General features: G+C 39.2%; 1 protein-coding gene across 2 annotated transcripts in view; it reads left to right on the top strand.

Moving 5' to 3' along the window:
- The window catches only part of RALGAPB (Ral GTPase activating protein non-catalytic subunit beta), a 3,411,848-nt gene that overhangs the window by 2,301,612 nt on the left and 1,085,592 nt on the right, over positions 1–24,644 (top strand). For both annotated transcript variants that reach the window (XM_044090192.1, XM_044090191.1), the window contains exon 20: positions 21,471–21,574. In XM_044090192.1, coding sequence (XP_043946127.1) covers positions 21,471–21,574 — 104 coding nt within the window. The remainder of the gene's footprint in view (positions 1–21,470; positions 21,575–24,644) is intronic.

Here is a 24,644-nt window from a genome sequence, read left to right as displayed (position 1 = left end):
AGGCCACAAGCTGCTTGAAGTCCTCGAGCTTTCATCTTGGCCGAGTCAGAGCCGAGGATCAGCTCTGAACCCATCAGTGAGAATGAAGGCAAGATGAACAACTCACATGGAACGTTATGGTGAGTACATAACTTTTTTTTTTTAAAGGATAGTCACTTTTTTCAAGAAGATCCTTTACAGATTTCAGTGAGATCATTTTAAAGTAGAATGAAGGCTTTTCAGTGAGGTTATGGAATAGAGTGTAGTGGAAGGTAACATGAGGAGGGTAATGCTTGTGTTGAAGTTGTTTGAGGGGAGAGAAAAATCCTTGTAAACTGTATGATGGGAGTTTAGGGTGTAGTGAATTGTGAAAGTGTTTCCTATCAGGAAGGAACTTGCATGTTGACAACAGATTTCTAAAGAGTTTTGGGTGACTAACATGAGATATCTGGATTTTCCTAACATAGGAAACTTTGGCTGTATTAGTTTTAAGTCTGGTGTTTGGCCAGTCATAGAATTCATTTTCCAGTTTGTCTATCTTGGGCACTGTTTTAAGAGTTGAAGAAGTTCATGTGTTATCTGGGGGACATTGTGATGCTTAAGAATTATCCTTTTAATGGAGGGATCCTGTTTTGAGTGGGGTTGGGTTGGGGAGAAGGATATTAAGTAAGGATAAAGTTGAAACTGCAGCTGAATATTGGAGACCAGTAGAGTGATCATAATTCTTGGCTTATAAGATCATCTGCTGAATCTGGCATAGACCTGATGAGAATCATTTTAGGAGGTGATTGGGAAGCTCTGAAATTCCAACTGGGTATCAGTGAGTTGTGATTACCTAACGTAAAAGGTAAACACGAAAAACTGTGAAACCTGTTTGAGATGTTATAATGAATGCGATGTACTTGACCAAATGCAAAGGAAAGATAAACAGAAGGCTTAGTGTAACCTTGTAGAATGAAGATCTGAAGAGGTACATTTGAAGACTTGCCCGTATTACTCAAAGTGAGGAAGCACATAAAGTTTGACTGTGACATGATTGCTGCAGCATCCGGGGCAGCTGCTTTTCAATCCATTATAACATTATGCTCTTGGATGAGGATTTGTACATTGAAACAACTTATAAAAGTAGTATTACTCACTGCTCTCCTGGGCAAGGAGTTCTTGTTTGGGAACCCAACACAACACAAGGAATGTTCAAGACATTATGGAGGAAAGGCAGTGTGATGGAAGCATAGCTATAACTAGGTCGGTTGGCAACATGGGCTATCCCCCAGGTAGAATCCCTCCAACCACAGTTGAAGACTCAAAAAATAAAGTCCTCCAGGCAAACAGCTGTTATGCATGATAGATACTTCACTGTCTTGACACCCTTTTTAGACACCATCAAATTGTAACAGCAGTTCCTTGCTACAGTTTAATACACACATGCCTGTGCGCACACAAACACAGGCACATGCACATTGCAAACAATTGATTTAAGCAGCTGGAATCTCAGTGACAGCTGTTTAAATGAATACCGAAACTACATTTGTGCCCAGTTGAACAGCTGCCCAGCAAAAGTAGTAGTACCACCGATTTGCATGGATTGCTTTGCATGCCTTCTGTAGTTCTGATGATACCATCTAACAGCTTGGGTTTAGAGTAGCCACTCCTTTTACCCCATCCTAGCTATAGCTTTGGAAGCAGTAAAGCAACTTTTTCATCTTCCCATGGCCAGCTCTAGCAGAAATTATTTCTCCAAGTTTCATCCTTTCTACAAGCATCTTTCTAAAGGTCAGTAGACCAAGAAGAATAAGGCATTTCAAAAACAAAAATGATGGGGAGAAAAATAAGGGCAAGGCAGGATAAACTGTGGGCAGAAGCCTTGTAAGTCTTTCTGATCAGTCATGACACAACCAGAAATCTCCCAACCCTATGCCTCTCTCCAACTCCCTACCTGCCATCAACTTCTTGCTTGTGGGGGTGAAGGCTTGAAGCAATTCCAGGGCAACCGGTCAAGTAGTGTAGCAGGCATTTAGTATATTAAAGGTTAGGGTTTTTAGTCATGGCTATTTCTGATGCCAGAAATGGGCAGGCCTTTGAGGACAGTTTTAGACCTAAGGTTCAACATATTTTTAAAATACCAAAATTAAAATCATCTTACCCTGCAGAGTCATTTCCTCTCGTTGCCCGAAGTCTTCCTAGTGACATTGAATCTAAAGGACATGTACCTGCATATACTTATCTGAAGAAAACTGTACGTACCACATGTTGAAGGCAGGAGTCCACAACTTGCAATTTGTATCCTTGCTGTTTGAACCCTCTATTTCACCGAGCATGCTTACAAGATGGCAGGTACCTGCTGTGGCCCATTTTAAATGCAGGAGGTTGCATATTTATCCATATCTGGATAATTGCCTCCTTCAAATCCTGATAAAACAACATGTTCAGGAAAAGCTGGTGCTCATTGTGGACTGACTTCAGAAGCTGATGCTCTTCCTTTGTCTCCCCAAAATCAAGAATGACAACGTACAACCACAGAGTTTTCTGGTAGTCAGTATTAGTATGGCAGGAAGCAAAATATATCTGCCACAGGAGAAAGCCTTGTGGAGACCAACAGGTGTTAACAAGGGATTTCCTGAAAGCTTTCCCCAGGGGTACATGTCTGAATTGTCCTTAAAATCTAAAAATACTACTTGTCATGTATTTATTTATTTATTTATTTTACATTTGTTGACCGGGAAAGTCTGACTGGATGCATGTCCATTTTCAGCAGAGTGTCAGGGAGAAAAGCTCCACAGTTAAATTTTAAGGAAAATATAAGGTGTATACAGAAACATTCAAATTTATATAGTACCAAACTTAACATTGACTAGTAACATAGCATTGAAGTTCAAGATTTAACATATTTACATAGACTGAACACAGCTTTTATAGTTTTAGGTTGAAGCATTACATAATGGTGAACATTGTTATTAGGAGTTGCATTTTTTGCTTTATACAGTTGACTTGTGAGCAGGTTAGCCACAGTAGAGAGTATAGCAATAAAGAGAGCAAGGATTAGACATGGTAGAGAGTATAGTAGCCAGAGAAGAGACAGAGTTGGGAAATTGGTTAGCAGGTTAAGTAAGAAAAGCAGTAGTAAGCAGCTTACATACAGAGGAAGAGTAGAGGTGTAAAGAGAAACATGTAGTGGATAGATGAGTGTCCTAGCAGTGACATATGGGTAATGACTAAGGAGTTAGAATTAGAGGTGGAACTGGAAGGAAGTTAGAGAAGTTGCATTCTTTTGATGATGAAGCGGAAGTCAGAGGGCAAGAGTAAGGGGGAGGGGGTCAGCCAGGTGGGGAACATGTGCGCTCTAGGTGTTCTTTCAGGAGTCTCTTAAATGTAATCTTTGAGCCTCCTGTGGTAATAGCAGTAGGTAAGGTGTTTCAAATTTTGCCTATGTAGTTAGGGAAGGAGGTGTCCCCTGCTGTGTTGTTGATCTTTGTGACCTTGATTAATTTTTTGTCGCTAGAACGAAGTTGTCTAGTTTTAGCTTGTAGTTCTAGTAGATTGCCAGAGCTGGAGTTTTGTCTAGGAGTAATAGGAGATTTTCGGCAAAGGAAAGTTGATGATAGTTTAGGAAATTCAAGCCAGCCAAGTTGTTTTCGGGAATGGCAGTGTTGGGCTCGGTAGGGGGCATCAGTAGCAAATTTTGCAATTTCATTGTAACAGGTGTTGAGTTTGACAATTTTGGTTTTGGGCAAGTTGGTGAGAATTGGTGAGGCATAAAATAGTGTGAAACAGAGGTGAGTTTGAGCAATTGGTATCCTAGCAGGTTGTGTTAGAGATAGTTTATTTTTATATAGACTGCCCAATTTTTTGTGGATATTTTTATTGGTTTGATTTCTGTGTTGTTGTGTCTTTTGGCTTTTCCCGGTTAGGGGTCGCCACAGCGGAACTCCGTTTCGCTAATTATTGGCAGTAGATTTTTTATGTGCCGAGTTGCCAGCCCTGACGCACAACCTTCAATGAAGGTACGCCCATTCACGCATGTCTCCACACAGAAGACGCTTTCGCTGAGAATCGAACAGGACAACGTCTTACTGTGAGGTGACAGTGCTACCGCAGCACCACCACCGCAGTTATTGGTTTGATTTATATGCTGATAAAATTTGAGGTTATTAATGGTCACTCCTAGCAATTTAGTGCGAGTGTAAGGGGAGATGACAGTCCCAACCCTGGACACAATATTAAATGGGTTGGGTATTGTGGTAGATTTGTTAGGTGTAAATAACAGTTTGTTTTTTTGGGGATTTAGTGTTAGGTTTTTCTTAAAAAAAAAAAAACAGTTTTCAGTGGTATTGGAAGGCTTTTTGGGTTATAGAGCGGAGTTTCCGAGGATCATTGGCTGAACAGACAAGTGCTGAGTCGTCAGTGTATTGTATAACAATTGCATCTTGAGAGATGCTGTGGAGGTTATCGGTGAAAATGGAGAATAGGAGGGGACATAAAATGGAACTGTGTGGGACTCCTGTGGTGATGGGTAACAGTGTGGATAGGTTGTTGTCCCACTGAACTGCTTGTTGTCTGTCTTGTAAATAGTTCTGAAACCAAGCTAATGCTTGGTTACTAAGGCCAAGGTCAGTAAGGGCTTGTACTAGTTTAAGATGGTTGACCATATCAAAGGCCTTTGATAGGTCCACAAATATGGCAGAAGTTAGATTTCCTGTGTGTTTGTTTTTAGTTGATGAGGTTTGTAAAAGAGAGCAGGGCGGTGGTTGTGCTATGAGAAGGCTGAAATCCATGTTGGGTAGGAGAGAAAAGTTGGTTGTTAAGCAGGTATGGCATAAACTGGTGCTGTATACATTTCTGAAGTATTTTAGCTAGTGAAGGTAAGATGGCTATGGGGCTGTAGTTGGAGTTACCACCTTTATGGAGGGGGATAATATAGGAGGTCTTTCAGATGGGTGCTATTGTGAAGTTTCTGAGGTAGATCTGTTTAGAAGGATGGATATAGGGAAGGCAAGTTCATTGGCAGCCAACTGAAGGTATTCAGCAGGTATTCCATCAGCTGTTAGTGTAGTAGATTTAAGTCTGGATAGCAACCTTTTGACATAGTTGGTTGGGATGGGTTGAAATTGGAAGGTTGTTTTGGGTCTGTCTACAGGTTCTGGGTAATTAGTGGTAGTGAATGTGGGCTATTTTTTAACAAGATTAGAAATAGTTTCTATGAAGTATTTGTTAAATGTGTCTGGTATATTTGTGATTTCACTAGTGGAGGTTGGAGGTGGGGTGGTGGGTCTGCCAGGGTGGAGTTGCTTATTAATTCCTGCCCAGAATTTTTTGGGGTTGTCGTGATGCTTGTTTTGTAGTTATAGGAAATCATTCTTTTTATCTAGGAGGACTGCTTTTTTTGTCTCCTTCCTAATTTTTTAAATTGTTCCTTAGCTGCTGGGGTTTTTGTGTCTCTCCAGTGATACCAGACTTTGTTCCTTTCTGATATTGTATTTTCAGTATCTCTGGTAAGCCAGGGGGCTGTTTTCATTTTGAGTTTAGTGGTTCGGGCTGGAGCGTGGGCATTTAGGATTTGTAGGAAAGTGTTACTGAAATGGATTATGGCTTCTTCTAGAGGTAGTACTTCTAGTATGTTCCAGTTATAGTGCTTTCGCTCGAGTTTGAATTTGTTGCGGTCAAAGTTTTTCGTGTTACGGGTTATTTGTAATATGGGGGTTGAATTGTAGTAGGAAGGTGGGTTGATGGTCGCCAAAGGTGTCCGGGAGGATGCCTGCTTGGTAAGAGGTGTTGGTCTAATTTATTAAGATCCAGTCTAGGAGGCGTTCTCTGATTTTTGCATTTCCTAGTCTAGTGCTTGATTGGATGACTTGTGAGAAACTGCAGAGGTTGATATGGTTTGTGGGGTTAATAGCTGAACATGTGTTGAAATCTATATTATGTCACCTGGGGCTGGTTTTGTCCATTGTAGGAAGGCTTCCAGGGTAGGGATGTTGTTGCCTGGTGATATATAACTTGTGATAATGTTGATTGACTTTTTGTTGCCAAGTTTGAGTGTAGCGAGGAGGAGTTCATAGTTTTTGAAGGCCTTCTTCTATTTTGTATATTGTGGTGTATTTTCATGATACTGTTTCATTTGTATTCCATTTTCTATTACATATTTAAGCTAGGAAAGAGACCTGAGCTGTGTCTGTTGTGAGTCCCACAAAACTTAGAACAGGTCACTTAAGGTTAATTACCTGTAAACTGAGAGAGTAGCTAGGAACTAAACCTTGTATTTAAGTGGTAAAATAAAATATTTCAAATCTTTATTGGAAAAGCTCACTCAGATGCTGCAATAGACTGCTGTGAGAAAAAAAAGTTTGTTTTTCTTCTATTGCATTTGTATTGCTTTATTGCCTTCTTCTGTTTTGTATATTGTGGTGTGTTTTCATTACATTGTGTTATAATCTATGGCTAATTTAACTATAAAAGAGACAAGAGCTGATGAATTACACAGAAATTAAAATTTTCCCGTCCTCCCACCATAGTGTTGTGTTTTTAAAGTCATCTGTGTCTCTAGTTGTTTGCCCCTTATGTTAATTTGACAACATATTTCTTTCCCTCTCCTCTCCTCTTTGATTGGCTACTGTAAGTACAAAATTATCATTTTGTGAAGTCATTCCCCCTTTGGCTGTTTAAATTTATTGGCCCTCCTACTATATTCCATAGTGCCAGAATACTAAATGCTCAACTTCCATGCAGTCTGTCTTGCTCTTATAAAATTAGTGGTTCTCCCCATAGACTACTAAAGCTTGAGTTACCCCCACTTTTATCTCTAACTGCTTAGTGCGCACTGATCTCTTGGTATAATGCCCTATTGTCCCATCTTACCTTTAAATCTGCACCATCTGGACCAAGTCCACCAGTCTTTACAGAGTCCACATGCTACCTCTAAGTAGTCACATTGGGACTAGTGATTCTGTTTTGCTTCTGGTGAGAGAAGAAGCATAAGGACATTATTTCTTGGATATTGCTGATTGCTGATCACCAGAAAGCCTGAAAAATGCTTCATAAGTGCTAGCTTGGAATTTGCATTTTAGTTTTGCTCCTGGTGAGAGAAGGAACAGAGGGCAGTGTTTCCTGACTGTCTCTGACTGGACATTGAGTGTCTGTGTGGAACTTTTCTGATTTATCTGGTTGCTATTCAATGCATCTACTAGGAAAAGACTATAACAAGCCTACAGATCCATGCATCATCTGGGATAATACTGTGGATCACCAAAGAGCCTGTGACCTGCTTCTCAACTTGGGATTGGTGATACTGTTTTACCTCTGGTGACAGAAGAAGCAATGGAGCACTTTTCCCAGCAATATGAAGATGTGTTGAGCAGAGCACTAGCAGTTAAGCTGATTACTAGTAGCGAGTTACCACTGTTTATTCATCGTTTATGACACAGCTATTTTTTCTTCTTTTCAGTAAGTACTGCTTGATTAGCTACTGTCTAACCTAACTTCAGAATATCTCCATAAATACTTCATCCGTAAATCAAGTCTTCTTTATTAGTATCCCCTCAAGTGTTTGGTAGTGCCCTGTATAAACGCAGCCACCTTGAGTTGACATTTTTTTCTGTAAAACCACATTGAAATTTCACCGTGACCTATTTACAAGACAGGGCAGCTAGTTTACAGTGACAAGCACTGACCCCAGGGTTGCAAACCAGGTACTCACAGCATTATTTTATATTTTCATCGCAACCATCTAATCAGTGAAAAAGGGCCTGTTGCCATAGATATGTGCTATCTGTTTTACCAGCTTGGTGATGTGAGCATGCTGATGCAATGTAGAAATTACATCATATTAACCGACAAACCAGCTCCTTCTCAAACAAATAAGGTATGTGAAAGATGTATTTATACAGTGTCACTAGAGGCAAAGCTGTCACATAATAGCACTCCTAATGAGGAGGTTGTCAGTAATACAGAAGCTGTGCAAATCACACCACAGTGCAAAGTAGACACACACATGCACAAAAGCTGAGGCATGTAAATGTAACCTACAATTAATAGGCCAACTAACTCTCTCCTAGTCTGTCATCTCAATATTAGAAGCATTAATAACAAGGTACTTGAATTGCATGCACTTCTGGATGTCCACTCCCCTGAGATTCTCTGTTTATCTAAAACCTGGTTAAAACCTAACACTAAAGATAATGAAGTGTTACCACCTGGGCACAACATACACAGGCTGGATCGTGCTTCGAGGAAGGGGGGTGGGGTAGCTGTACTCTGTAAATCTGAGTTGAATGTCACCATAGATGTAATACAACCTCCTCAGATTAATAACTCTGAGATTCTTGCCACCAAATTGCAACTTAATAAAAATAAATGCATTAATATCATCTGTATATACATTCCCCCAGGTAACAATATATCTACATTTGAAGATATCCTGCACTGGTTATCATGTCACTACCCCCAAGAAACCCTACTACTTGGAGACTTTAACATAGACTGGGGCACCTGTTCCTTAGAATCCCCAACCACCCATATTAACCTGCATGCATTTACACAAATCATATCCACCCCTACCAGGATAGGTAAACCCAACCAAAAAGAAAGTATACTTGACTGGGTACTCATAAACAGTCACCCCCAACTGTACACCTCTGGTACCCTCCTTAATGGCCTAAGCGATCACCTTCTCACATATGTAATTAAGCACAAAACCATTAATTCCCAACAACCCTTACTCAGAAAGGTTAGAAACAATAAAAACTTTGACCCTGCCAAATTCCAACAAGAACTAAACTCATGTAATTGGTGTATTCTGAAACACCTCTCCTTAGAGGAAGCAGTAGCATACTTTAACAACAAATTCCTTGAGATCCTTGATTTGCATGCACCTGTTCGTTCAAAGAGAACCAAGGCAAAAACTGCACCATGGCTTTCTATAGAGTCTAAACTCAAAATTACCCTTAGAAACAAAGCATGGGCCTTATGGCGTTCTTCTAAAGACCCTCAAGATCACATTAAATACAGGCAATCCAGGAACGAAACCAAAAAATCAATTTTACAAGACAAAAAACAATACTACTGTAATTTACAGACAGTAAATCAAAATAACCCTCAGAAGTTTTGGGCAGGTTTAAATAATCTACTACATCCTGGACAAACTTCAACCCCAATCCCTGCTGCTACTATTGATAAAAACCCCTGAAGATGTTTCTGCTAGTTTTAACCAATTCTTTACTGAGACAATTCAAGCCCTAGCTAGCCAACTGCCTCCTAGCTCCCCTGGTCCTGAAAGTAGCATCCCTCGAAACCTACTTGCGTTCAGCTTCCACCCAGTCGCCACTTCACTTATCCATACCTTGATCAAAAAATTAAAACCCACTACACTTTCTGCTGATCAACTCCCTGCCGAGTACCTACAAAAATCAGCTGATGCTATTGCTTACCCCGTCTCAATACTAATCAATCGAACCATAGTAGAAGCTAAAATTCCCACCATCTGGAAAATATCCTATGTAATCCCACTTCACAAAGGAGGCAGCTCTACTGAATTCTCCAATTATAGGCCAATAGCTATACTCTCTCCACTTGCAAAGATTATGGAAAAATGTATTCATAGACAATTCATGCACCACCTAATCCAAAATCGCCTTATGGCAGACACTCAGCATGGCTTCCGTCCTCATCACAGCACTACTTCAGCCATCCTAGCCTTTACTAACACCATAAACCATAATCGCAACAATAATTATATATCCTCAGCCCTCTTTTTGGATCTTTCCAAGGCATTCGATATGGTTGATCACCAACTTTTAATCCACACCCTGCAAACATTCTGTCTAGATACTGGAGCCCTCCAATGGTTTCAATCCTACCTGAATGGTCAACAGCAGGCTGTCCTCTGGCAGAACAAACTCTCTAACCTTCTACCTAACACCCTTGGAGTACCACAAGGCTCTATACTAGGGCCCTTGCTGTTCTCCATCTTCATTAACGACCTTTATACTGTCATCCCAAAAGTCAGCTGTATCCAATATGCTGATGACTCTACTCTGATTTGCTCAGCCACATCTCCAGTAGAGTTATGGTCAGCTACCCAGACCACCTTTAATACAATAGAAAACTGGCTTTCTGAACATCGTCTGATCCTAAATCCCAAAAAAACTAACATGCTGTTATTTTCACCAACACGTAGGACTACCGCTTTCACCTTTACCATAAAATCAAATGATGGCACAATAATCTCCCCTGACCCATCTACAAAACTATTAGGTGTCATCATAGACAATAACCTCATATTTGACCTACATGTTAACCAAACTATCAAAACCATCAATAAAAAACTAGGGTCAATTTACAGAATAAAAGCCTTCCTAACCCCTCCAGCTAAAATTGCCATAGCTCGCTCTCACCTTCTTTCAACCCTTCTGTATGCATCCCCTCTACTCTCGAATTTGAACAAGACTGTCCTTAACAAACTCTCAATTTGCTACAACCACATTGCCAGGTTTGCCACTGGGCTGCCTTTTAGGACACATCATTGCATCAATCTAAATCAGCTTGGTTGGCTTGAACTACCTAGCCTAATCCAGTATAACCAACTGATTATGGCCTATAAAATCCTCTATAATCCGGACAATACTCCTGCACTTAAAAATATTATCACCCCCTATAACAATCCTAGACCGCTTCGATCCTCTAACAAACTACTAATTCAGACTAGCAAAATTAATAACACAGCCGGTGATTCTCTCTTTGCAAACTCTGTAAGTAGATCCTGGAACTCACTTCCAGCTGATATTACCTTACTTTCCACCTTAGGTCAATTTAAAACTAGACTCAAACAACATTTGTCACTTAACTGGCTATGTCAATGTATCAAGCCTGGCTAACTCGAATGTGTAAAAATCTGTTAACCAGTTGACTGTGTAATTTAATTTAATCCTGACTTGTGCTCAGGACTAACTTTAACCTGTGGAACTTGTTTATCTTGCTTACTTATGTAATCTCTGTAAATAATCTGTTTGTAATATGTAATGCTGGTATTATGTAATGCTGTATCTGCTTACCCTTGGAGCTTTTCTCCCCGGGCCTCCGCTGAAAATGGACATGCATTCAGTTGGACTATCCCGGTCAACAAATGTAAAATAAATAAAATAAAATAAATAACCTTCTGAAACCCCAAAGACCTCCTAGATGAAGCAGACATATGCCCTTAGCAGCCGCAAATGCACTCTTTCAAAACAGCACTCACGTCAACATATACAGCCATATCTCATGGTGCCTGTAAGCCCATAAGGCAAACTACCACACAACTGAACATTCTTTTCATTGGAGACCCCATTGTGAGACGCACTGAAAAGAAGAAGAAGAAAAAGAAATTCACTGTCAATTGCCACACTATATTACACACGCACTTAGATCATTGGACCATAAGTAAAAGATGTCAAACTTATATTTATATAAAAATAATCAAACCATATTAATAAGTTTACATTTATAAATGTATATCACTTGTATTGTTATATGCAATGTAAGCTAACCACCATTATATAAATTCAGTTCCTGCCTTTTTAATCCTTGTTCCTCCTCCAAAACGTTTTTCTGCATGTATTTTTCCCACAATTTCCATTTTTTCTGTGTAATTTGTTCCCAGCCTTTTCTAAAGATCCTATTGCCTTTTCTTTTATCTCTGTTAAAATATTCAGTACTTCAGGTACATTTGGTTTAGACTTTGATTTCTATTTTCTAGTAATTGCTTTGACTGCCATTAGAATTAAACTTAAGCTCTGACAATGTCTAGGCAATTCAAATCCTGTATCCCAGTTAAAAAATATATATTATTTCCTTAGTCATTTGCTCACATAGTATTCCTGACCAGGTACTCTGCAGAGAAGTTTTAAAGTCTGAGAACATCTACTCCAGGTCCCTCTTTCTTCCCCATTACACCACCACCATTTGCCATCTACCTGAGAAAAAAATTATTTGGAGTGTGCTTGGGGTATAAAAGTGCATATGCAAACACATCCAACCAAAAATTCTAAATCTTTTAAATTTTGTTGCATATTTGAGAGCTCTGCATATGTCCTCCCATTGTTTCTTTGTGAATTGGTTGTGTATCTCTCTTACCAGTCTTTTCTGTCCACCAATGATCAATTACTATAGCTCTTGTGCAGCATTCTATATGCCATACTTATTATCCCTTTTTCAACAGCAGATTCTTTTCTAAATTCAACTAAAAAGTCAACCACTGTGGGTCTTTTAGGATTCCCTATCCCTTTTGTTTTCCATATACTCTGATGCATTCATCCATCCACAACCCTTTTTCCCCACATGGGGTCGGGGTGTCACCTCAACAATTGTCAGTCATCTAGAGCCAAGGTTTATACTGCCAGGTGCTAGCCCTGCTGTGGTAGTTCAACCATGCCCCACCTTGCACATACACACACACACACACCCATGACTAATTTAGTGTGTCCAATCCACATACTGCATGCCTTTGGAAAGTGGGAGGAAACGGGAGCACCCGAAGGAAACCCACACAAACATAGGAAGGACAATGCATACTCCACACAGAAGACACTCCAGCCAAGAATTGTACCGAGGAACCTCTTACTGTGAGGCAAAAACACCCCCCTGCACCACTGTGCCACCCATATCAGTTGCTTATGGAGAAAGCAGTCTCTAGCCTGCATTTCAAATTTCTTCTTGGCGTCTTCCTATTGTGTTACCTTTCCCTCTCCAGTTACTTGTTCTGAATAGCTTGGTTCCTTTGCTAGCTTACTCCAGTAAATTCCAGTCCCCTCTTGCCTTTTCTGTCTCTTTCTTATTATATGTTTTGCTACTTTTTGAATATAATGTTTTGTATGACTGTTATTCTCGTTAAAGAACTGCAGCCAAAATCCCACTCTTTGTTTATTTCTTGAATTGCCCCCTGCTTCATCGTCATAGCTCCACTTTGATTTGTAGCATTGTGCTTGTGTTAGGTATAAGACCCTTAACTTTGTAGCTGTAAAATATTCCTTCAAATCTGGTAATCCTAAATCTCCTCCTTCTATTGGAAGGATCAACTTTATCCCACTTGACTCTTGCCCTCTTCCCCTCCCAGATAAAAACCCTTCAACTCTTTTAAGTACTACCCACAACTTCTCTGTTTGATAAATTATGCCTGACCTGTGTATAAAACTAAAGGAACTGAAATAATTTTACTGCTTGTGTATCTTGGCTATCAATATCCACAAAGAAGAGATTCCATTTTCTCTGTTTTTGTATTATCATTTGTTTTATCTTTTTCCATATATCCTCAGCTGCTGTAACAGAATCTTTTTTAACCCGTACTCCTAAATACTTCATTTTATCATGTTCCCATAAATATGGGTAGTGTTGAACCAATTTGTGTAGCTAGGCAATTTATACAGCTATAGCCGTTGTTTTATCTTCTTTAATTGTATATCCCATCCCGTCCCCCCAAAAAAAGAATGGTCTCATTATGTTCCAGAACACTGATATGTCATTTTCTGGTGCTATCAAAAAAAAAATTCCAAATAAAGCCAACTTTTCTTGAATACCATACTATTTAAATTTCTTGAGTTTCTGAGTACCTTATTTTCTTTGCCAGTGGTTCTAAGTGTAATGCAAATAACAAATGGGAAAGAGGACATCCATGCCTGGTTTCTCCATTCAGACACAACTCATCAGAGAAGAAACCATCCCACTTTGATTTTTGCCTCCAATTCCTCATATATCTTAATTAACCATATGACTGTATCGGGAAATGCAGGTGTTTACATTGCTCTGCTCATAAAATCTCAGCTTACTTTGCGCAATGCTTCCTCTGCATCAAGACCCACCATCAGCAGCAATATTTTCTTACATTCTGCTTTCCTGTGGATCATCATCGTTCTTTTAATCTTGTCAAATGTTTGCCTCCCTTCCACCAACCACATTAATTGATACATCAATTTTGGCAACACCTTTGCCATTCTTTTGAGCATTATAGACATAAACATTTTATAATCATTATTTAAAACTGAAATGAAACTAGATCTGATGTGTCTTTTCCATCTCTAGGTATTACAGCCATCATAGTATTTTTCCAGCTTGTCATTTGGTATGAGCCTGCACTGAGCAACATCCTACCCTTCTCCAGGGATGATGCCACATACGAACAGAATGACTTTAATAATTTTAGTTTCTGGTGTCATTCTAAGGGGGGTGCAACATTTCTCACCATGGAAGGAGATGGTCAGCAGACCACACTTTTTTTTGCCAGGGATAGTCTGCACCTCTCCCCATAGTACCTATTTTAGGCAATGCCAAATTGAAAATACTTGCTATAACATATCAAAACCAAGAAAATCTAAAGGTGCTACTGCTCAGTGCTGGGAGTCTAAACAAAAAACTCCATTCCTTACAAGCTCCCCTCACCCTAGAGAATGCTGACATCTATACCAACTGTACTTGAAGTTTTGAATATTGTAACAGAGATAAAAGAGTTGAAAGTTGTGTAGAAAAAAATGGAAATTGTGGGAGCAATACATGCAAAATGTTTTGGAGGAAGTGTGAGATTTAAGGGAGGGCAGGAATTGAGCAATTTATGTAAAAAAAAAAGTGTATAACATTTGTGACTGAACATTGTTGTATGGTTTATTTTATTTTATATGAATGTGTGTTTGTCTGTGTCTTAAGAGATAGTTCAATAAAGGTGTTTAAAAAAGAACAGATTAGAGCACTCATTCTGAGGATGGTGCCTCATGAAGAATGTCGAGACAGAGAGTATTTGTAAGGTGGCTACTTTTCCTCTGCCCACACCTTCTTCAAAGAGAATCCAAAGTGTGACTCTGAAGTCTAGGATTCAGAATTGGAGTAATGTAATAAGTGCTCATCTGAAGTTGGTCATCAGGGCAACCAGTGCCCTTTCCACATCCACATTCATGGTATAGCATCGCTCATCCCTACATAGATGATGAACAAGCAGGTAGTTCATTTAGATACACATCAGGATGGATAGCAGCATCATGAAATATAAACAAACTGTTTGCCAAACAGACCTTACAGATGTACATGCTTACATCTCAACAGCTTACTACCAAATGATAGTCAGGCTCGCATGTGCTCAGTATTCATACATTTGTGCAAGCCCTTGGATAGCTTCTTAATGGTACGTACACACACATTGATCTACATCCTTCCACTTAAAATGATTGTCCTTAGCTGAAAATAACATTGGATTTAGACATGTATTACTATAGACATTAGAAACAAACACAATGTTAATGTCCAAGTTGTAGTGTATCTAGAACATGGTTTGGAGATGCAACTGGATCTGGTAACATAACAATCTGGACTGGGTTCAGCAACAGGGACAGTCTTCGGTGAACAACGCGCATCAGGAACTTCTGGATTCATCACAGGAATGGGAATTTTCTCTGGACCTTCCTCTGGAACTGGAACACTGGATAACTCACTCTGAAATAGAGCCTTTCTCACAAGCCATTTCCTGTGGTATAGGCTCAGACACCGGCATCAGAGGTTTCCAATTCAGCCTAAACTCTACTCCTTGTGATTCATAATGTACGATCTCGGCTCTAAACAAATATTCTTCACAACTCCAATCCAATCATAACCTTTGGACATTTGCATCCTTGCCACTTCTCTTTCTTGTAATGGATTGAGCGGTTTGCTGGTCTTATTGTAGTAGGACTTCTGGGTTAAACGCTTCTTCAACAGATTGGTTTTCACTGACCTGTTCTTGACACACAGCACCAGCAACTTGACTACTGATTGGTAACATGGTTCTGGTTTGTTTCACTGACCTGTTCTTGACACACAGCACCAGCAACTTGACTAATGATTGGTAACATGGTTCTGGTTTGTCTTGACAGAAGTCTGTAGGCAGGTCAACCAAGATGTTTATCATGGGGAATATTTCTGAGATTCAAGAGATTCAGGAAAACATCACTATTGTCTCATTTTGACTTCTCTAGTAACTGTTCGGTACTTAGAACTGCACGTTCTGCCAAACAATTTGACTGTGGATACTCTGGGCTACTCGGGACATGAGCAAAGTCCTACTCTTTTGCAAATCTTTTTAACTGTTGGCTTGTAAACTGTGTGCCATTGTCAGAAATAACTTTATGCAGACTACCATGGACAGCAAAATGATGCTTCATGTTGGTGATGACTGTATTGGATGCTAGATTAGGCAGTAGGTCAATCTCGATAATTTGAATAAGAGTCTACTAACTTCATAAATGTTGACCATTCCATTTGAAAATGTCAGTAGCTACTGTTGACCAAGGTAGTTCAGGAATCTGGTTTAGCTGAAGTGGTTCTATGAGTTGATGTGACTTAGTAGTGTTGCACACAGAACAAAATAATAACGCACACTCAATATCTTGTGACATACAAGGCCAAAATGCTAGACCTCTCACCCTTTTAGTAGTCTGCTCCTGGTTGATCATGATGCAAGATAGTAATGTATTCTTGTTGCAAGGATTTTGGAACAATTACTTTCAGACCTTTCATAATGATACCATCGTCAGACAAAATCTTATCTCTGTATGGAAAATAAGGCTGCACTTCTTGAGGTAACATAGATTGCTTTGACGGCCATCCTTGTTGAATAAAGTGGTCGAGCCTCTGTAAAACTGCATCTGTGCTTGTGTGATTTCTCATTTCATCAAGACTTGTGGAAGACAAATTTCTCATTTCCATGACTTCAAAATCAAGGTTCTCATTCTCATGCTGTTCAGTGGTTTTCTGGGCGATCTGCAGAATGTATCAGCAAGATAAAAAAGTTTGCCTTTCTTGTAGATGAGTAAAATGATACTTCTGCAATCTCAACATCATACATTGCAATCTGCCTGGAGCTGTATGCATAGGCTTTCTCAAAGTAGTGACTAGAGGTTGGTGGTCTGTTTCGATCTGGATAGGTCTACCATAAACATAATCATGGAACTTTGAACATGCAAACACAATTGCCAAAAGCTCTTTCCTGGTCTGGGCATACTACAGTTCATTTGGGGTAAGAGTTATCGATGCATAGGCAACAGGTTGACCCTCTTGTAGAATGACTGCACTTAGACCAAATCTCGAAGCATCACATAAAAGAGTGACTGGATTGTGAACATTATAGTATCTGAGAGTAGCCGGACTGGCAGTTCTCTGTTTCATGAGATCAAATGCTCTTTGGTGGTGGTCCAACCAAGACCAGGATACATATTTACGTGTCAGCTCTCTGAGCAGTGCTAAAAGTTGGCTCAACTCTGGAATGAACTTGCCTAAATAGTTAACCATGCCAAGAAAATGTTGCAGGGCTTGAACATGTCTGGAGCTGACATCTCGAGAATGTCTATTTGCTTAGAAGGGTCTGCTTGTAGGCCTGAACTGGTAAATAAATAACCGACATAAGTAACTTCTTATAGCCTGAATTTTTATTTCTGTGGATTGAGCTTAAGATCGCTTGACGTGCTCTTTTCTGAGGTTTCTGTCATGCTCAGTTTCACCATTACCTCCTTCTAGTATGTATACTATAATAGCACAAGGATACTCAGGAAAAAAATTGCTCCATTGCATTTTGAAAGACTTCGCTTGCAGAATTTATTCCCAGATGGTATTCTCAAAAATCTGTACCTTCCAAACGGAGTACTGAAAGTAGCTAGCAATGAGGATTTTTTATCAAGTAAAATTTGTCAAAATGAACTCTCTGCATCTAAGACAGAATAAACAGTGGCATTTAGCATCAGAGCTGCAACTTCTTTGACTGCACATTGGATGATGAGGTCTTTTTAGTGCTTTATTAAAATCTCATGGATCAGTACTTATTCTAATGCCATTTGAGCTTTTCTTATGAGCTATAACCATGGAAGATACTCACTCAGTTGGTTCATCTACTGGGCTTATCGCACCTTGTTGCACCATTTTATCTAGCTGTGCTTTGACTCTGTCCTGCATAGCTATTGGAACTTTCCGGGCTGACCTGATAACTGGATTGACATCTGGGTCTAACTTCGTGGAGTACACAACTGGAAGCTTCGCTAGTTTTTCTTCGAAAAGGTCAGCATAGTTAGAAAAAAGTATGTTGGGTGAAATTAGGTTAGTGGTCTTTCAAGCTAACATGATGGACTTCCTTATTAAATGAAAGCAGTCCTGTTTTCAAACTGTCTGTGAGCCCTAATAATGATTGGATGTGCCTCTTGACTACATAAGGTAACAAGTCATAACTTCTCCCAGCAGAGTAACAAGAAAGCACTACTGAGCCTTCAGTGTGTATTTCTTCACCACCATAAGCAACACGCTTCACACACTTTGCCAAATCAAACCTATTACCATTACACACACTAGCAAATGTTTCTGTTGACATAACATTGCACTATATGTCAACTTTGAACTGTATGGGTTTTCCATTTATCCAAACAGTGCAAAATTCTTCATTCTTTGCCCATAAATCTACTGCATTCACTGTTTCATTAAGCACTGACACACCATCAACATAAAAAGTATGTGACATAGGGTCACAGCCTTCTAATTGATCAATTCATTTCTTGAAATGTTCCCTTTTAATAAAAGAATGTGTGCCTTTTGATTTACAAAACCTCTTGAAATCATTTTACTTATTGCATTTGTGGAAGTACTGACCAAAAGCTAAATATTTTTCCTTTTTAGATTCATGATTTCCACCACAATTACAACAGTTGGCAATGAAAGTAGGTTGGGGCCCATGCTTTGTTTGCTGACTCTTATGCTTCACTGAGACTGTGTGAACTATGGAACTTACTGGAAAGCTCTGGGGTTTACCAGAGTGCTGCAGGGGCTACAGTTGCTGCCAGGTGCTTGGACCTTTTTCTTTTAACCACATGCTGCATACTATCAACATGAATATTAGAAGTTACTGTAAGCATGCATCTCTCATTTGTAAGCATATTTGTGTGCTTTTCTATGAGCTCGTATATCTGACAAATCTCATTCAAATTTAAATTACTGTCACAAAGCAAAATCTTTCTCACAGCATCATCCTTAATACCACACGCAAGTATGTCGTTTATCAACTCATCCCTTAAATCACCAAATCTGCACATTTTAGCCTTATTTCTCAAATCAGTTTCCTCATTCCATAGCTAGAAAGTGGAATAACCTCCCCCAGAATGTGTCTTCTGCATTATCTATGTCACAGTTCAAAATATCACTTAAGTCACATCTTATGGATTCCTGGCTCTGTCGTTGCATCACCATAAATACTTTCTTTCTCTCTTCCACTCCTTCTTACCGTCCTCTCATCTGTCCTTGCTGTCTACATGTTACAGTGTTAAACTCCTCAGTTGATGGCCATCTGGGGTCAAACTGTCTGCAATTTAAGCTTGCTTGGAACGATCCATTATAAGTATATATTATTTCTTGTGTGATTTGTCTGTTTTGCTTGTCTTATTACCACTTGCAATTATTGTTTAACTAATGTGGAGCTTTCCTCCCCAGGCCTGCACTGTAAATGGACCTCCTTCCAGTCAGACTTTCCCGGTCAACAAATGTCAAATAAAATAAATATGCTGCAAAAGTTTCACCAAGCTTTTGATCCCTTGTATAAAAGAAGTGCCTTTCCACTGTAACGTTTGTCTGGGGGTTACACATTTCCCTAAATTTACCTTTTAAGCACTCAGGGTCCTCCCTTGACTCAGCCAGTACAATATGACGGTTTCCCCCTCTCCTGCAAAGATAGTGGGTGCATACACAAATGAGCACTCCCTTTCTATGGCTTCTGACCCAGCAAAATTAAGCAGAATAAATACCTTTGTATGGTCATCTTTATCAGAAAATGCAGCCTGTATGAAAATGTCGTACTCTTGCTCAAACTCTCCCCAGTATCATCAAACACAAGTGCATTGGGTTTTCGAAATCTGTCTACCATGCCAACAAAGTATGCAAAAGCACATTGAAAATATGGCTCTTGTAATTATGTACGAACAAGCTGTACAGTGAGATCTCATAACAACATTCAAATGCACAATAAACGTTTTGAAAGTGTACTTTGCCAAATATGCTTTGAAATGGGTTATATCTTGCAAAATAACTTTACTGTAATGCTGCACAAACATGCGAACACTTCGTACAATTCTGATAACTCAGATATCTTTAATACAAAAAATACATGCTTAGCGAAAATGTGGTCATTTCCTCTTATTTTATTCTTTTTATGCCATTCGGACTTTATTTCAAACATTTTTCATAGTAATTTGAATATTTTTATCAATATCAGACATTTCAGTTTATTTAAATATTCAGAATGTTCTGTATGCTTCTTTTCATATTTTGCGAATAAGAAATTATTTGAGCAAGTTTTAACATCTGAAATTCATTTGATTTGTTTTGCGAATTATACATGCAGTAGGGATGATTCACTCCTGTATATTCCTCCTGTCTTAACTAAGTACCTGTCGGTCTTGAACTGAAGAATCTGAATTCCATTCTGGCACCATATCGCTTGTTTCTCTCTAACATAGATGACAAACAGGCAGGGTAGTTCATTTAGATGCTTTATTACATAGAAACACATCAGGATGGAGAGCAGCATCATGAAATATAAACAAATTCATTAACAGTCAGACCTTGTGGACATACATGCTTACATCTCAACAGCTTACTACAAAATGGCAGTCAAACTCGCACATGTTCAGTATCTTTACACTTGTGCAAGCCCTTAGATTGCTTCTTAAAGGTACACACACACACACACACACACACACACACACACACACACACACACACACACACTGCTCTACAGTATAGCTTTGGGGAATCTTCACACATCTGTAATTATACTGTTTCACTAATCTGTGTCAGGAATATAGTGCAGTTATGTTTGACTATGGTCTGTGTTGCAGTAGTAACTTCCCCATCCTTCCCTTTTATTTTGCAGAAGTTCATTTGAGTTCCAAAAGTATGAGATGGGCAGCAACTAGAAGCAGGAAGTGCTCTCCTCTTACCTATGTCTCCATTTGTTTCCAGCTCCTAGAGCAGGGTACCTTATTGGAACTGTCTGAAATGCAATCTCTTCAAGATGGAAGGTACTTTCCTCCATAGAGAAAAGTTTTGCCTTTCAAGGGCTGAAAAGAACAGATGCTTATGCGGACTAATCATTTGTTTCTATTATTCAAAACTCAACTAAACATTGTTATGTAGGGAGGAGTTGAAATCTGCCCATGTGTTTATGGAGCTCTGGGTGTCTGGACAGAGAACTGGATGTCCTACGGCTGATTCTTATATGTCAGGAGTTACTTTACAGTAGTGACCCTACTCAGACATCAACTGTTGTGGTTCCTCATTGAGCTATAACTTTTATGTAATTAGTAACTTGTTAAGGGGAAAACACAGCTGATATATAGTAAATTGTTCACATGCATAGTTATAATTTTACATTTAACTTGGGTAGCGGATGGTATGAAAGGAGTTATTGTTGTCTTGTTATTAGCATTCATGCATACATACCTCTCTTAATTTATTTATTTGTTTGTTTTCCCTAACAGATCCTTGCCCATCAGCAACCATCCTGATTCGAGGAATGTCTGGAAGACATGCCTGGACCATGCAACTTCACCACCAGCCTAGAGGGACCAGGGCAAATCAGAAGGTAACCTAATGATGGAAGGCCTACAAACACTTTTATATTGTCCTGTATCAAGCAAACAGTTTCTAACAAGTTTTTGCAGATTCCTTCTACCTGTTAGTAATCTTCATAAACAGCCAAGTATAGTGCTGCATACTACCCACTCGGCCTTTCCTACTCATTTTCTTGGGAGAGTGTTTGCACCAGCTTACTTAATGAACTTGCTGCATCCTGAAGGGAGAAAATCAGCAGTAGCTTAACCGATGGTCTGTGACAGGTAGCAGTTTCATGCTTTTTGCAAAATATTCCTTCAATGGTTTCCAGTCTGATAGCAGACTTTCTTTGCTATTGGTCCACATCCACTTAGAATATGATTATTCTGACTCTCTCTACATTTATGTGCACTTATTACTTTGTTTTCGTTTATTTTGTTTTTGCTGCTTGGTAGGAACTTACATTGTTGGTTGCTTTTGAAGAGGGTGTGGATCTCATAAGCACTCAGCTCCGAGTACTGCTATGTTTTCTGGGTCATCCAAGAGTTTAGCTCCACTCGGTCAGGTTCAGTAGCTGGCTAAACTGGTGACAGTGAGGTGTACGTTGAGAATGATCCTGGAAGTCTTAAGTACACCACTTGGATGATAGCTTGACTTTATGTTGCAGGAGGCTATACCCCCCATGTTTTAACATCCTGTTTGAAAGCCACTGTGACATGACTTTAGACATGTTGCTGCTCCCTCCCAAGATGGAGACATCACCCAGACTTGTCCATTCCCTTAATCTGGTCACTGCTTGTAGGTCTGGTCTTCACCAAGGCTTAGTGAATGTCCTGCCTAGTCAATACATTCTCCTTTGCCCCCCTCTTAAAGAGAGATTAGACCAAATGTCATTCTTTTTCCATTCTCCCAGCCAGCTGCCACAGATGCCCAAACCATTAGTTGTACTTAGGTTGTCTGAGCCTTAATCAAGGCATCCTCATTCTGTGTTAGGAGAGCTGAGCACATTTTGATGTATTTAATTAAAAATATATATTGCTGTGCACAGAATGAGGAGCCCAGAAAAAAGCTATTATATTAGTATAACAGGGAAAAAGTTGAGCAGTAAAACTGTAACACATTGTTTCTGTAAGCTTTTATTCCCTCCCCCCCCCCCAACTCAGCTGTTCAACCACAGGAAGAGAGGAGTAAGCCAGCTGTTCCTGCTGTTTGCTCACCTACTGAGCTTTATCGTCTTGGCCATCACAAATAATTACATACTGAGCAGTTTGCTCCTTCATATCTTAAATACCTTGTTGACCTTTTACTTTCTTAATTGCTTTGCCAGTGATGATCTGCACCTGTCTCTCTCTGCAAGACCTTCATACATTTTCTAAAACCTTGTTCACCCCCTTAATGTCTTTTTAGATAATTCAGTCATCAAGAGCTTCCAATGTGCAACTTTCTTTGTGTATTTCAGATTGTTTTTCCTTTTTTTCATATTTGGTTTAAGGCCATTTGTACATTTTGTAAATAGTTCATTATAATTTATTCTTACTTGAAATGTAAAAGTTTGTTATTATTTTATTTGAAAAAATTGGTAAAATTATTTGAACAAAGAGCTTCCAAGTTAAAACAAAATCTGAATAACATAAAGGTATTGCTGCTTAGTGCTAGGAGTCTCAGCAAAAACCTCATTCCCTGCAGACACTGCTTCCCTGCAATGCATATCGATAATAGTGTCACAGAGAGTTAGTTCAAGACCATTGAGAGCACTCCATCAGTGCAGGGTTTCAAAACCTACTAAACTTTCAGACCCATCACACTAGGTGAAGGCCCTAAAGGTGGCAGAATCTCTAGATTTGTAAACCAAAGTATTACCTCCAGGTTTGTTAGATGAATTAATAACCTGGAACGTCTCCACTTCCAACTTGCCATTAAAACCTCTTATTTTTATTATTTATTTTATTTTACATTAGTTTACCGGCATGGTCCGACTGAGTCAGTGCCCATTTTCAGCAGAGGCCTGTGAAGCATAGCTCCACTCTAAGCTTATATACACTTGGCTTTGTTGCCCAGAACAGTTTATTGATAGTAAAACTACTAGAAATAAAATGGGTTCCACTTATAAAGGAACTAGACCATGTCATACTTGTAAGTGCTATAGTTATATTGACACCACTGTTTTTTTTATACATCCAGATCAGGGTAAACAGTATGTGTTAGATGTCCAAGCTACTTGCACTTCTTCTCATGTGGTTTATTTAGCATGCTGCACTGCCTGCACAAAGTTTTATGTAGGCAAGACTGGTAGTTGAAGGAAAGTGTAGTCGAACACTTAAGACATATAAATATTGGTACTGAGTGCAGTGCTCTTTCTAAACATGTGAAGCTCACCACACACATTGTTTTACGTTTCAAGTTATAGCACAGGTAGCAGCTACTAAGAGGCTGGATGATGTTACGAATGCCACTGAAAGCTTAGAGAGCAAGTGGATAGCTAGGTTAAGGGCTGATAATGGTTCATGACTAAATGATAAAGTTCCCCTTAAACTTTTGTTACAGACATGTTCACTTTTTAGATGAGCTTTACATATACTTATGTGCATTAGTTGATTTTAAGTTCATCTTTTATTTTCAAATTTTATTACATTCATTGTTTGTGTTCTTTTAATATGTAATTGCTTTATTGGTTGAGTTGCTAGTTGAATTTCAGTATAAACTGCTGTGTGTGTGACTGCATTTTTATACTGACATCTGAAGAAGCAGCAAGAGCTGTGAAAGCGCTTATGTTGCTTTAAAATAAAAGGTTGCTTGTTTTATGCCGAGAGCCTAGTGTCATCTCATCATTCTACTTTTTTGGACTGCTTTACTCTGGTTTATTTCTTTAGTGAGACGTTTACAAAGCACAGGTTGGTCATTTTTTCCTGTTAAAAATATGTACATGGTATCAAATAGAACAAGACTTTAAACACTTGAATATAGACAAATATATGGTTGAACTTATATATGTGGAGGAATGTAACATTAGTTAGGAAATTAAGCAGGAAGAATCACTTAGGCAAAGTAGTGCATAGTTAGCAATACCTCCATGGTCGGAGTTGCAGCTTGGAATGTAACTA

Source organism: Protopterus annectens, chromosome 12.part0 (genome assembly GCF_019279795.1).
Source record: "Protopterus annectens isolate FY-2018-M chromosome 12.part0, PAN1.0, whole genome shotgun sequence".
Taxonomy (NCBI): Eukaryota; Metazoa; Chordata; order Ceratodontiformes; family Protopteridae; genus Protopterus; species Protopterus annectens.
This window is presented reverse-complemented; position numbering and strand designations above follow the sequence as displayed.